The 14,027-nt window shown below is 40.8% G+C and overlaps 1 protein-coding gene across 1 annotated transcript in view; it reads left to right on the forward strand.

The window, feature by feature from the left end:
• Window positions 1-14,027, forward strand: part of FER (FER tyrosine kinase) — a 357,078-nt gene that overhangs the window by 204,802 nt on the left and 138,249 nt on the right. Inside the window, exon 14 of the mRNA XM_019532458.1 lies at window positions 2,827-2,883. Coding sequence (XP_019388003.1) covers window positions 2,827-2,883 — 57 coding nt within the window. The remainder of the gene's footprint in view (window positions 1-2,826; window positions 2,884-14,027) is intronic.

Genomic DNA, 14,027 nt, shown 5'->3' on the forward strand with positions numbered 1-14,027 from the left:
CTGGGCTGGGCTGTAGTTGTGGGTGCTGTTTGGTCTGGCAGTCTGATGTTTCCTCCGCCCTCATCTTCCCCTTCCCCTGACGAGCCTAGTGTAAAGCCCGCTGGAGGAGGTCCGCCAACCTAGAAGAGAACACACGCTTCTCATATAGTAAGAGTTTGCACCTGCTTGTGAATTATATTTCAAAGATCATAAAGTAGGTTTAGAAAATAAGCATTGGTAGAGTGAATGAAAATTCAGTTTTAGCCTTCTTGGGTGTTTTTAATTTTATTAGCTGTCCTTCAGGGATGATCTTTTCTATGCAAAGACCCTTGCATGACAGTCCTCTTCACTGCTTCTGTCCTTGTATTAAATGGTTTGGCCTGAAACCTGACAGTGAAAAGTGGCCTAATTACAGTGTTAACTCAGTCTGTCTCTTTCCCCCATCTTTTTGTATTTTCATTTTCTGTTTATGTTATTTTGATAATCTACAGAAGTGCTCAGATTTTCATGTTTCATGAAAGGTATTTGGAGGATTAGTAATACATTTTTTGACAGTATATGATTATTGCTGTTGTTATATTGGCATTATATATGAATAAGAATATAGTTGGAAGCAATATTTATTCTCTCCCACACCTGCACCAGGGTTCAACATTCAGCAATGCTCGCATAGAGGCAATGCTTACACCAGCTCCCCGGAAGCCTTTGCAGGGCATCTGTAGGTCATAGCCCCATAAGAGAATTTAGGTCTTGTGTTCTGAGATTCGTGCTTTTTATTTTGTCCCCTAAATTAAATAATTATGATTATAACAGCAAAAGCACATTGTATGTATGTTTAGATATTTCTCCATGTCACTTGTCTAAAGTGTGCGCACTACTCTTCTCAAGAAATTTCTGTATTTAACTGCTGTACTATCTAATCAGAGATATTTCCTCATTCACTGCCTTTCACTGTCATTGCATGTTTATTACTTGATTATTTATCCCAGTTGCTGTTCACTGTATTCTAGCAGTTAGCAATATGAAAATCTTGAGGTGAAGGAGAGGAAATAGGGAATGCATGTTTATGCAAAACTTGGATGTCATTTCTTATTGTTTGCCAAAGTAGCTGTATATGTATTGTCAAAAATTCACTTTAATATGAAAAGTTTTACCAAAATAGCTTTATTCAGGTAAAAACTGATCTTACTTCTGTTTTTCTAAAGAGTGCTGCAAAAATGTAATGTATGAATCACAAGTAATACATGATTCTGGAATAATAATAGCACAAAACATGTTCACCACAAAAAATGGATAGCTTGTAAAAGCAGTCACACTACACCTTTGTATCTCTGTATCAGACACTTTCTGTAGGAGCCTTTTCTTTTTCATAAACACCAAGACTTTAGAGTAATACCTGCACCAGCATACATTTGCTTCTGGCAGTTAGAAGTAGGTAGAGATTTTTTTTCACTTGTCCAAGGTTGTAGCCAAAGTGAATAGGGTACCCTTATCTCCTATTCAGGCTTCTATTTGTTTACAGCAGCCAGTTCTTAGTGACAGCAGCTCCAGGTGAAAATAGATGAGTGAGGGAACAGATAGTGCGGAATACAAAATATTTCACCTGCCTTTAGAGAAGATCGATTGTTGTCAATAAAGCTATGGTTATATCTTACAATTAACCATCCTTGAGCATGAACTTGTGCTGATTCCTTTAATACGTAGGATCTTTCCTCCTTTCACAAAACGGGTCACATATTTTATGTTGCAAAGTAGTCTAATGAGCTAGAATACCAAAAGTCATTCATGAATTAGTGTTCTGTGTAACAGATTATCATGAGCGGTGTGTGGGGTTGTGTGTGTGTAACCATACATAAAGATGGGGGTGCTCTATCCAAAAATTTAAGTTGGTCTTCGACACAGCCCATTATGTTTGTAAAACAGAAGTCACAAACTCTTTCACAGAGGGATGAAAATAGATTGCTTTAGTTTTTGTTTTGTTTAATAATTGCAGATTTATGTAAGATAATGATCTTAATATATAATAATATTTAATATATAATTGGCAATAGTGTTTTTGAAATCCTGGAATATCAAGTGCTGAAAGAATCTAGAGGTTTAAATAGGAAAAAAATGCTTGTGCCTATTTGTATCATTAGACTTAAACACAGTTCTTAAAATCTTTTAACAAAATATATTTATATTAGAGAGAGAATAAGTCCTAGTGCAGCCAGAAAGTTGCTGAACACATTTAATACACATGATGTTCTTTAATAGAATGGTTCCATAACTGGTCTTCAGTATTGTTCTGACAGTATAATTGATGTTTCTTGTTTTATTATACTACAGGATATTATTTGTGAAAGATATGAAACTATACACAATAGGTTTAACAACTGCTAACACAAGGACAGATCATCTGTAGAAAAACGGTTCTTATTCCAGTGTTCTGGGGAAAAATATTTTATTGGATTCAGTCAGAATTAGCAGTAGGGTTTGTATTGTAAAATTAAGTTTTCTTTTCTGATTTTGACTAAACTCGTTTTTGAAATGAGCAATAGCAGAAATTATGCCCTGAGCTTTATGAAAAAATGTACACTGTGTTCTATTTATAGGTATAGTATTATGCAGAAGGCTTAATCTTCCAATATAAATTTGTTATAATATAGATTTACAGATTTCAGTATCTTACTGTGTAGCAGTATTTCTTAAAACTGCTTTTACTGCCTTTTGAGGTTATAACTTAGCATGTTGTTGATTGAATGGTCTGAATGAAATATCCCTTTAGGTCGATGTCTACTGGCTGAAATGTGTCTTATGGGAAATGTACTCTTGCATAAACTAAGCAGCTTTTTTTTCTTGCTGTAGGATAAGAAATGGGTTCTCAATCATGAAGATGTCACACTGGGAGAATTGCTTGGCAAAGTAAGTGATCAACTGAGCTAAATAAAAAAAAGAAAGAAATCTGAGCATATGAGTTCAGACTATGTAGAAATTCTGAAGTCACCCTGCATGGCTAGGCTGGCATGAGTCACTGACATGGGTGGGGATGAATGAACCCCCCTGGCCCGGTCTCATCCTCCAAGCTGGGAACTTCCCAGGTTGGGGAGCTGGGCCCTGGGTGGATTTCGTTCCTCCCTGCCCAGCCAGGCCAACTCCACAGAAAGAAGGATCGGACCCCACCGTCTGGCACAAGCCCCTGGGGCTGTCTAGCTCATGTTGCCAGTTGCTGCTGGGCTCTGATAGGGCATACCAGGTGGCTCAGGGGGGCTTGCACTGAGTGGCAGGGTCTGATCTTTCCCTCTGCGGAGAAATCCCACCCCTGCCACATAGCACGAGCCCCTCGGGCTGCCCAGTGTGTCCCATCAGAGCCCGGCAGCCGTCAAGACATGCTGGATGGCTCAGGGAGCTTGTGCCGGTTGGCATGGCCTGATCCTGCCCTCTGCAGATTGCTTCTGTCCCAGACACCTGGCTTGTGCTGGGATGGGAGAGGGTTTCAGTCCCCCCTACCGGCTGCACATCAGTGACTCCTCCTGGCTCTTGCGGGGAGGGAAATGCCCCCCACAGTGGGGAATATCAGAGCTGGGAGGATTATGAGCTGGATAGGTGAACCCCCAGAGATGGTGCTGGACTCTGTCTGGCCAGGAGAGGGAAGTCCTTTCCCCCTTTCCACCCCCAGCTGGTCAGTGACTCATGCCAGCCTATCAGGAGGTGGGGCGGGGGGGGCAACCCTCACAGATTGGAGCTGGGTTTTGGGGTTTATTCACTCATGTCCCCCTCTCTCCCTGCCCTGCAGGGCTAACAGGTGAAGGCAGGGCCAGGCTGGGAAGCAAAGACATTGCTGCTTTAATTCTGTGACAGCTGTGAGGTGGGGCTGGCCAGGCTCAGCTGAAGCAGACAGCAGAGCTGAGGCTAGGCCACCTGCCCTGTGAGGGGAGTTGGCCGGAGGTCCCAATGTCTCCTAGGTTGCTGTGGGACTGGGACATAACTTGAGTCAGGAGTGCATCTAGGATAGAAGTTCCATGGACTGGTTTAACCAAAATCAGTAAAGTCTAATACTACGTCTATCCAGGTTTATCTTAAACTGTGTTTGGGCATTTTGAAACAGGTTTATGTGCATTATATTTCTGGTCAGTTATGGGTTTAAACTGGTTTCTGATTATTTATACTGGCTTATGTATAACTCCTGTGTCTAGCCTGAATGACTTGCTCAGTGTTAGAAAGCAAACACTAATATCCAGATATCCTCACAATAATATACAATAATCTCACAATACTCAAAATAATACCTGAGCACTTATACAGTGGCTTCTAATATCAGTCTTTTACAAACATGAAACTATACAACACACCAATGAGATAGGTAAATAATTATCTCTGTACCTTATTCTATATTTCATGTAACTTAGGTGGCATGCAGATAGTGCAAACACTGAAATGAATATTAAAAGGTTCCCTAACTCTCAGACCTGTGTTTAATCCACTAGACTACACTGCCTTCAATTCCCTAAAATATGCATCAAAACCTGAAAAGTGGATTTAAAACAAAAGTGCCCAAACAAAATCAGGCAGCTGGGTTTAGTGTTTATTGGAAATATTATTTTGCTGCAAGAATTAAGTAACTTCAAAGATCCAGAGAAAGAAATACTGTCGAAGCCTTGAGCTTCTTGGGATAAACTCTCTGATAGCTGAAGGAAACAAAACCACAAACTGCTATTAGATGTACAGCAAATTATGTCCACTTAAGATACCATGCAGATATAATTCTGGCTTCATATTCTTTGATAGAAAAAAGCTAGATGGAAAAAGTCAATACACTGATCATATCAAGTAAGTTTTTTCACCTTAAAAACAAGCAAGCACATTAACTGACTTGTGTAGAGACTAACAAAACAAATGACTGAATAATAGCAATATCAGAAAACTGAGTAAGTGTTTAGTGGCTGCGTAACAAACTAATTTTGAAAAATGAATTATGCCTATTTTGTGACCTGTTTTAGACATAGAGAATACTCAGTAACTAGTCAAATTACTACTTGTGAAATAAAGTTGTCTCAGTTGTATGTGGATGTTCTGGTTCTATACAAGAGATAGTCCAAGTCTATCCTCATCCTGAAAAGGTGGAAGTGTTTAACAAATATTTTTGTCCTGTATTTGGAATACAAGGTGATTCATTTCTGTATGTAAGAATGGTGAACTGCTTTCAAACACATTATTTATTAGAAATATGTTAAATAACATCTGCCTTGGGTGAACATTTTTAAATTTGCAGTCCTCGATAACTTAAACCTGAAAGACTTACAGGATTGACTGCAAAAGTCCCTGATCTCCTGATGTACATTTTGAATCTCTTTTGAATTATGGGAGAAATTTTAGAAGACTAAGAAAATACTATGATCTGTCAAATTTCCAAGGGGTCAACTGAGAGGGTCTGAGTAGATAAAAATTGGTTAGCCTGATATCAGTCCTGGATGAAACTTAATGGAAAAGGTGATAATGGGATTCAGTCAATAAAGAAGTATGTCAGTCAACATAGCATAATTTTATGGAAACTAGATCTTGTCAAACAAACCCTTTTTGTGAGATTATAAACTTATTTGGTAAAAGTAATTTCATAGATGCAATAAATTTAGATCTTTGTAAGGAATTTTTAACTTACTTGTATCCCATAACATAATTGTACAAAGCACCATACACACCATTTAACAGTGGAGCACACGTTAAATGAACTGAGAGCTGTCCAACCTCTTGAATGTGGGTATTGTATTCATTGTTTCTGGAGCCAACTGTTTTGACACTTTTTTCAATTATCTGGAAATAAGTCCAAAATTATTGTTCATAAAATATGCATATGCCATATAGTGATACATAGTGATGAGGACAAGGCAGTTATAGAAAGGAACCTATATTCCTGGTGGGCTCACACAAAAATGTATTTTAATGCAGCCCAATGCAGGGTCATGCCTCTGAAAACAATAAGCGTGGGCCACATCTGCAGCGTGGGGATATTCTTTAAAGGAGGGACACTGACAGATCTAGGGGATGGAGCAAATGGAAAATTCATCATGACTTCCTAATGTAGTGTTATAGCAGAAGAGAGCTAATTTATTCTTTGAATGCATTACTAAAGGAGAAATGAGTAGGAGTAAAGTGGATTTTTTACTTCTGTAAATGTCATTGGTGAACCTGAAATACTGCATCCTTTTCTGACTTTTTACATTTTAAGAGTGATGGAAAGTTGGCAAAGGTGCTGAGAGCTCCCTTTATGCCCTGCAAAATTGTGGCGACGGGAAGAACGTCTTACAAAAATACCTCAATCCGAATCAAGAGGAATCTTGATTATGATATACAACTATCTTCATAAGAGAAAATAAGGGAAAAAGGACTGTTGATCAAGTAGAGAAAGGTAGGACAGGAATCAGTGTTAAAGCCGTACAACTTCAAATTAAATGTTAGGTATCCATGTTTACAATGAGATTGATCAACCATTGAAATACACCATAGTGGGAAGCAGTGGATCTTCTTATCTTAGAATTGTCACCTGGAGTCTGGATACAGTTTTGAAAAATATTGTTTAGTCAGATACAATTTATTGGTTTCTATGCAGGAGTAACTGGTTGAAATGTAATGGCCTGTGATGAAAAGATAGTCAGACTGGATGGTTTAATGGTTTTCTAGTCTTAGTTTATGAACCGGTTGCTATAATTTACCTTGGCAAGGTACTTCAGAAGCGTGCTGTGATTAGTCTAAAATTAATGAAGAGAAGCTGAAAGGTGTTCGTTGTTCAGAATTGCATGCTGTTTAGAATGTTCTGCTTAATGATGAATAGAGCAGTTCAACCACCAACCCACTCATGTAGACAATACAGCTTCTGTCCCAATAGATCCAGATATATAAAGCTTACCTACAGGGTGTTTGGTAGATTGCAGATAATTGGGCGGGTGATGTCTGCCCCGGCCCCCTCCCAATAGGTAGGTGTTGCCCATCTTCAATTACCTAAGGCCCTTTTCACAAGCAATAGCGTATAGTAAAATTAAATATTTCTTTGCCCCATTTCCTGTGTCAAGAACATGGGAGCATCAGCTGCACCTGCTCTTTGGGCATAATTTTATGGATCCGAGATGGATTTCAAAATACAAGCTACTACTTTGAGAAGGAAAAAAAAATCTATGGCTAAAGAACCAAAAGGTTCCGTAATAATAACCTGATTAAAATATGCAATTACCAAGTATATTGTTAAGTTGTTTAGATCTGCAGTGTTATCCATTACCCAGATGCTTTTAAATTTAATTGCATTAACATGAATCTTGGCAATTACAGAGAATTGTAAATAAGTTCAGAAGTTTCTGGTGCTCCATAAAAGTGATGCTGTGAAGAGCCCACACACTGCGTGTTTACCACTGTGTGGGCCTGGAAAGATGCAAAGTGAGGTGCTTTTAAGACTCTGCTAGAAGTAAAATGCCTGTTAAACTTCAGGAGAAAGCTGCTGCTCTGTTGTTCCACTTCTGCCTCTTTTGTCAAATTAGAAATTCTAGGTGGAGTTGTGGAGATAAATTTGTCACAAAATTAAATATGAATTTCAAACTTCAGAAGAAACATTAAAATGATTTTAAAATCAAAATATTTCTGAAAAATATGTAACTGAATATAGTCTTAGTTAGAATCTACCCTTATTTTTCATGTGGAACTAGGGTTGGTTATTTGACCAGTCAAATAAATTTTGGTCAATTAATCGGTCAAATATTGGTAAAAAATTGTAAATTGCCAGTAGGTCCAAATAATGCACGGAAAAAGCATAGATTCTTTTTCATTAAGAAATGTCCAAAAACAACAAGAAATCATATTTGTGTCAAGAAAACTACAAAAATGTAGTTTTTTGTAATATTGTTATAAAGTTTGACCAGTCAAAACCTGTACATTCAATTGACCTGTCAGTTGACAATATTTGACCGATCAGTTGACCGGTTTGCTAAGCCTATGTAGAACTACCATTGACACTGTTAGAATTTCTTCACAAATATCTAAAAGGAATGGTTCTGACGGGAAAAACACCTACTGTATACATTTATACATTGCACAAAAAGTTAAAGAAATGTAAGATGCCATTCACTCGGAAGTTAAGAAATTATCAAAAATAATTTGTCCAACCTTTTTTGGTCTGTGTGTGTGTGTAAAATAAGTGTCTTTCGTTATGTGAATGTATTGCCTCTTCTACATTCCATGTCAGGATGACCTTGCTCTGATGTTAACTTAGGAGCAAAGGAGCTTGTTTTCTTTTGGACCTCTGCCTCACTTGCTTCATAAGTGAAAAGTTTGACATGAATGAAACAGATTTCAGGAAGAGAAGAGACAGCTGAATGTTACCTTGAAGAACAAGTTTCTGTCCCTACTTCTGACAGAGTTTCTACAAGATGCTAGGAAAATCAGCATCTTTCTGCATAAGGGAATAGCTGTGAAAATCCACTGTGAAGTGTCTCATCCAGCTCTAGTGCATGTCTACATAGAGAATGATAAGTTGCTACTATTATAATTATTTCATTAGCTCAGGGGTCAGAGGTCTGTGCAGTGGACGTAAAGGTTCAAGTCTGTTTCTTAGTCACACTGATGTTAGTAAATTACCGTATGTGTTATAATTTATGCCTTTTAAGTTTGTTTTTTGAAAAAAAACAAACACAGAAGTTACTGTAAACAACATTAGATGAAAGCGAGAGTGTCATAAAATGTAACATTCTAAAGTTAGGAAATGTTAGAATGGGCAATCTTGTTAGGTCTTACTGTACATATCTAGCATGATAATGGTCTTTTAGTACATGAGCACACCATTACAATGCCATCATTGCAAATGATGCACTGCAGTATGTGACACATTAATGGCTAGGGCCCTACTGAATTCACAGCAGAAGTGGGCTGGGCAGCAGCTCCTTTAATCTTGCAGGTTCCCCCATGTGCTCCCCCTCTCCCATTGCTGATTGGCTGATAGTCCCTGGTGGCCCTGCTGCTTGCTGCTGACCGGCCAGGTGGCAAAAACGGTGTCACTTCTAAAGCCCTGGTTTTTGCCTCCCTGCTGATCAGGACCAAGCAATGGAGGGAGAGGGGTGCAGGAGGGAACCTTAATTAAAGCAGCTACCGCGCAGTCCACTTCTTCCGTGAATTCAGTAGGGCCCTAATTGTGGCCCAATGGTGCCATCATGTACAAGACATCAATCTTTTTGAGTGAACTAACCTTACTATGGAGACTGATGGACAGGAGTGACAAAGGGGAAGAGCTGTGACTCAACATCACCAGGATCTACTTCTTTCCCTGTAACTATTTGACACATCTACAACTGAATGTGCAGATCTTGGATTGGCCTCTTCGTCCTCTGTAGACTCACCAATGCCTTCCCTATATAATGGAAGGCTGTCACCTTTATATCGAGGGACTGGTAGTGATGACATGATTGTATACTGTATCTTCTACAGACCTTGTCTTTTTCAGTGCCCAGGACAGATAGCACTTGCTAAACAGGTCATTTTTCAATATCTGGCCCTATACATTATTTACTGTATACTTTTAAAATCTTTCTCTGTGGGCTGAGCTTTTCTACAGTGCTCTGCAGTATACTGGTCACAAACAGTAATGAATTTATTTGCACAAGACACCAATGATGCAACCAGGCATTATTATTGCATGGTAAACTGAGACTTAGGCATATTAAAGTAAAAAAAAATCCACTGTTTTAGGTGCCCCATTTGAGACCACCTTGGAATGGATTTCTTAAAATAATTAACATTATATCCTGTATGTACTTGCATGCTACACATACCTGTTCCCCAAGAAAAATCCTTCCAAAATCGGCACACATGTCTTTAGCAGGGAAGCTGGTTTTCTGCCCCAGAATTGAAGCATGCAGTGGCTGCAAAGCAAACTGTAATCGCTACTAGAACTACCCTTTTCCAGCTGGAGAGGGAGGGAAAGAGTGCATGTCACCATTAGCTTTAAGCTGTTCACAGATGCTGCCAAATTGGCAGTGGCTTTTGGTTGAGCAGCCAAAAGCTACTACCAATTTGGCAGAGCTATAAGAGGGTTAAAACTATAGCTCTTGCCTGAGCAGTGCTGGGTAGTATGTGTAGCTGAATGCTGCATGGCTGAATTCAGAAATGGCTCTAGAAAACCTGTTTTTTCTTCATTTTTCCTTCCCAAGGCAAGGTGCATCTTATTTGGGGGGTGTGGTATGCAAGAAAATTTTTTTATATGTTTAAAGCACAGCTCCTATTGGGCAGGAGCAGCAGTTCAGGACTTCTGCAGTCAGACCCAAAGTCTGAAATCAGGAAGCAGAAAATGAGGAACACTCAGTTCGTGACTGCCTAGGAAAAGTTAGGTGCAACTTGACTAGCATCGAAGAGGAACAGAGAGGCAGCAACAGGAATAGAATCTAATTCTCCTTGACAGGATTTACAATTCCATCTTATTCTCGGCACTTTCAGGCATCTGCAACAAACGAAGCAAAGTTCCTATAGACAACTGCCACTTTTACTGTTTAGCCCTGATTAATTGTAGATCAGATCCATCCCATGAACTGAATACAGGAGGAGTTCTGTTAACTAAATGATTTTTTTTAAAAGGCTGAATGTGTGTACAAGAGGGCAAAATTAAAGTTGAATAGACCATCTTAATTTTAACATTTCTTAACTTTTGATTGAAAATGTTCTGTCTTCTAACATTTATTGATTTAATTTCATGATTTAAAAAATACAAAAGGAAATAAACCAGGAATTTCAACATATGGCCTCATACTGATTTGGAAGATAAACTTCCTAAACTTCTTTTAGCCGAGGAGTAGGGGAATCAGTAGGAGTAACACAGGGAAGAACAGCAGTGGAGTATAATGGGTCACTTTGCCAGTGCCTTTCAGAGGTATTTACTGATCTCTCAGACACGTTGAGAGACAAGGATCTTGAATTTCCTTGTAGACTGGGATGGACAAAATATGGCCCTCAAGCCAGATCTGCTCTGCCAAATCATTGTATCTGGTGCACGAATGGATGGCTCTGAATTCATGGGATCCAGCCTGTGGCTTTGGCTGCTGTGTGATGCTGGGTAAGTGGGGCTGTATCTGCTGCACTGGTTGGGCAGGCAGGACTGCTTCCACCCAGTGCTGACACTGCAGCATCAGCTGTGGACCCAGGCAGATGTCCCCCCCGAATCTGCTGGCCACATTCACAGCTGATGCTATTACTCACCCGGGGCTGTCTCTGCCATGCTGGGCATGTGTTGGCATAAGCTGTGGATGCACAGCTGTTGGCATAAGCTGTGGTTCTGGGTAGGGTGGGCATTGGGATGAGTGGAAATAGGGGCTTGCTGCAGCTCTGGCCGACATGCAGATGGGGGAGGGCAAAGTGTGGCCCTTGATGGCAGAATTCATTAAGTGGCCATCCAGCCAAAATAATTGCCCACTTCTGTTCTAGACTCTGAATGGGAGTGTGCTCTAATGGGAACAAAGCCTTATGCTCAGTCCCCTATCCCAAGACTGACCCATCTACTCCCTTCAGGTCTTGTCCTCTGTTCCCCTGTATGCATCTTGACCTTATCTTCTCCTTGCCTTTCCAGTTTGTCTCCTTTTTCAAGATTTCTGATCTCAGTGCCCACTGGTTACTTAATTCACCACTTTAAACTAGGGTTCCAGCTTGTTTGCCCAGCCATTCCCAGTACCTGCTCTGTTAAATTGGCCACTCTCCCTCCCAGCAATCATCTGCCTGCCTGTGCTCCCTGTCTCTCCCTCCTGGAACTTTTCATTCAGTGTCAGTATCTTCACCTTCCCCAGCTCCTTGTCCTGTCTTATTTGCCCATCAGTCCAGACTTTGTTCAGTGTTGCTCTTCTCACAGTCCTCTTCTCCTTCCTTCCTTTCACCCCTCTGGTTCCCAGTCTTGTTGCCCTACCAGAGTGCTTAGTTCAGCTCATAGTCTTACCTCAGTTTATACTGAGGGATTTTTAGAGAATCTTTCTGGCCATCTCAGTGGAAATGAAACCGAGATGTCCAGAAACAATCCCTATAATTAATTATCTATAGATATTTCTTTTGTATTATAAATCAATTTTTTGAGTGCATATCATATTTTGGTAAACTTACATTCTTCATATATGTCCAGTGCATTCAGTGTAATTATTTATTTAAAGGACAATGTAAAAATGCCAAATTATTTCATTTTTAATTTAATTCCAAATTTTCATCCAAATGCATCTTGGATCATAGAGCACAAAAAACCCTCAAATTTCTCTTGTAGCAAATAAATGTATCATTCACCAACATTTCAGGGGTGTAGGTTGTAGCTGTGTTGGTCTAAAGATGTAGGCAGACAAGGTTCTTTGGGTAAATCTGATGTCTTTTATTAGACCAACTCAAATAGTTGTGAAGATTCTTCCTAACAAGTTCTCAGGTACAAACACCCTTCGTCAGGCTAAGGAAGAACCTACAAATGGTCTGTGCTCTTCTTGGGTGGAGTGGTAAAGCAACCAGAGGCCAGTACCTTTGCAAGAAACCAAATGCAAGTTGAGGTGGTCAGTAGGTCAGAGACAGGGGGGGAAGGGGGAATGAATGTAACTGTATTTAAAGGATGAGTGACAGGAGGGTGGGGGGGGGAGGAATGAGAATAGCTGGTAAAAAGTGGACAGTTTACCTGGGGAGTCAGATGTTAGGCAGGTTATAATGTGTCATAAATCCAATGTCTATATTTAGTCCATGATTTTTTTTATCCAGGAGGTTGATGAAATGATGTTCATAGGCCTGTCTGTGGAAGGTATTTCATAGAATCATAGAAGTAGGGTCGGAAGGGACCGTAGATCTTCAAGTCCGACCCCCTGCCTGGGCAGGAGAAAAAAAACTGGGCTCAAATGATGCCAGCCAGGTAGGCATCAAGCCTCCTCTTAAAGACCCCCAGGGTAGGAGCCAGCACCACTTCCCTTGGAAGTTGGTTCCAGGTCCTCGCTGCCCTGACTATGAAGTAGTTCTTACAGATGTCTAATCTAAACCTACTCTCCAACAACGTATGGCCATTATTCCTTGTTATGCCAGGGGGGGCTAGGGGAAACCAGGTCTCTCCCAAACCCTTCTTGTCCCCCCCCCAGTGAGTTTATAGACTGTCACCAGGTCCCCCCTCAGCCTTCTCTTGTGAAGGCTGAACAGGTTCAAGTCCTGCAGTCTCTCATTGTAGGGTCTGCTCTGTTGTCCCCGGATCATGCAGGTGGCCCTCCTCTGGACCCTCTCAATGTTGTCCACATCCCTCCTGAAGTGAAGCTGTGGCCTGACCAGTGTTGCATAGAGGGGGAGGATCTCCTCCTTGGCCCTACTTGAGATGCACCTGTGGATGCATGACAAGGTCTGGTTAGCCCTGCCAACTGTGACCTCGCATTGTTGGCCCATGTTCATCTTGGAGTCGCTAATGACTCCAAGATCCCTTTCTGCCTCCGTGCTTTCAAGAAGGGAGTTTTCCATTCTATAAGTGTGCTGCTGGTTACTACTGCCCAAGTGTAGCACCCTGCACTTGTCAGTATTGAAACACATCCTGTTTTTGTTAGCCCACCACTGTAACCTATCCAGGTCTTGCTGCAGTCTTTCCCTCCCTACTAGCATGCTCACCTCACCCCAAATTTTGGTATCATCAGCGAATTTAAACAGGTTGCTTCTCACCCCGTCATCCAAATCACTGATACAGAGATTGAACCGCACGGGCCCAAGGACTGAGCCCTGGGGGATTCTGCTGCCCACTTCTCCCCAGGTCGAATATGATCCATCCCCCACCACCCTCTGAGTACCACCCTTCAGCTCATCTGCAATCCATCTGACTGTGTAGGCATCAATGCCACAGTCACCTAGTTTTTTAATGAGGATGGAGTGGGAGACGGTGTCAAAGGCCTTGCTAAAGTCCAGAAAGACTACATCCGCGGCGACACCTGCATCCAGTGCTTTTGTGGCCTGATCATAAAAGGCAATCAGGTTGGTCTGACATGACCTGCCCCTAATGAAACCGTGCTGGTTGCCCTTGAGCATCATCCCTGAAGCCAGCCCATCGCAGATGTGCTTCTTGAGGA

This window comes from Crocodylus porosus, unplaced genomic scaffold (genome assembly GCF_001723895.1).
Source record: "Crocodylus porosus isolate Cpor-Errol unplaced genomic scaffold, CroPor_comp1, whole genome shotgun sequence".
Lineage (NCBI taxonomy): Eukaryota > Metazoa > Chordata > Crocodylia > Crocodylidae > Crocodylus > Crocodylus porosus.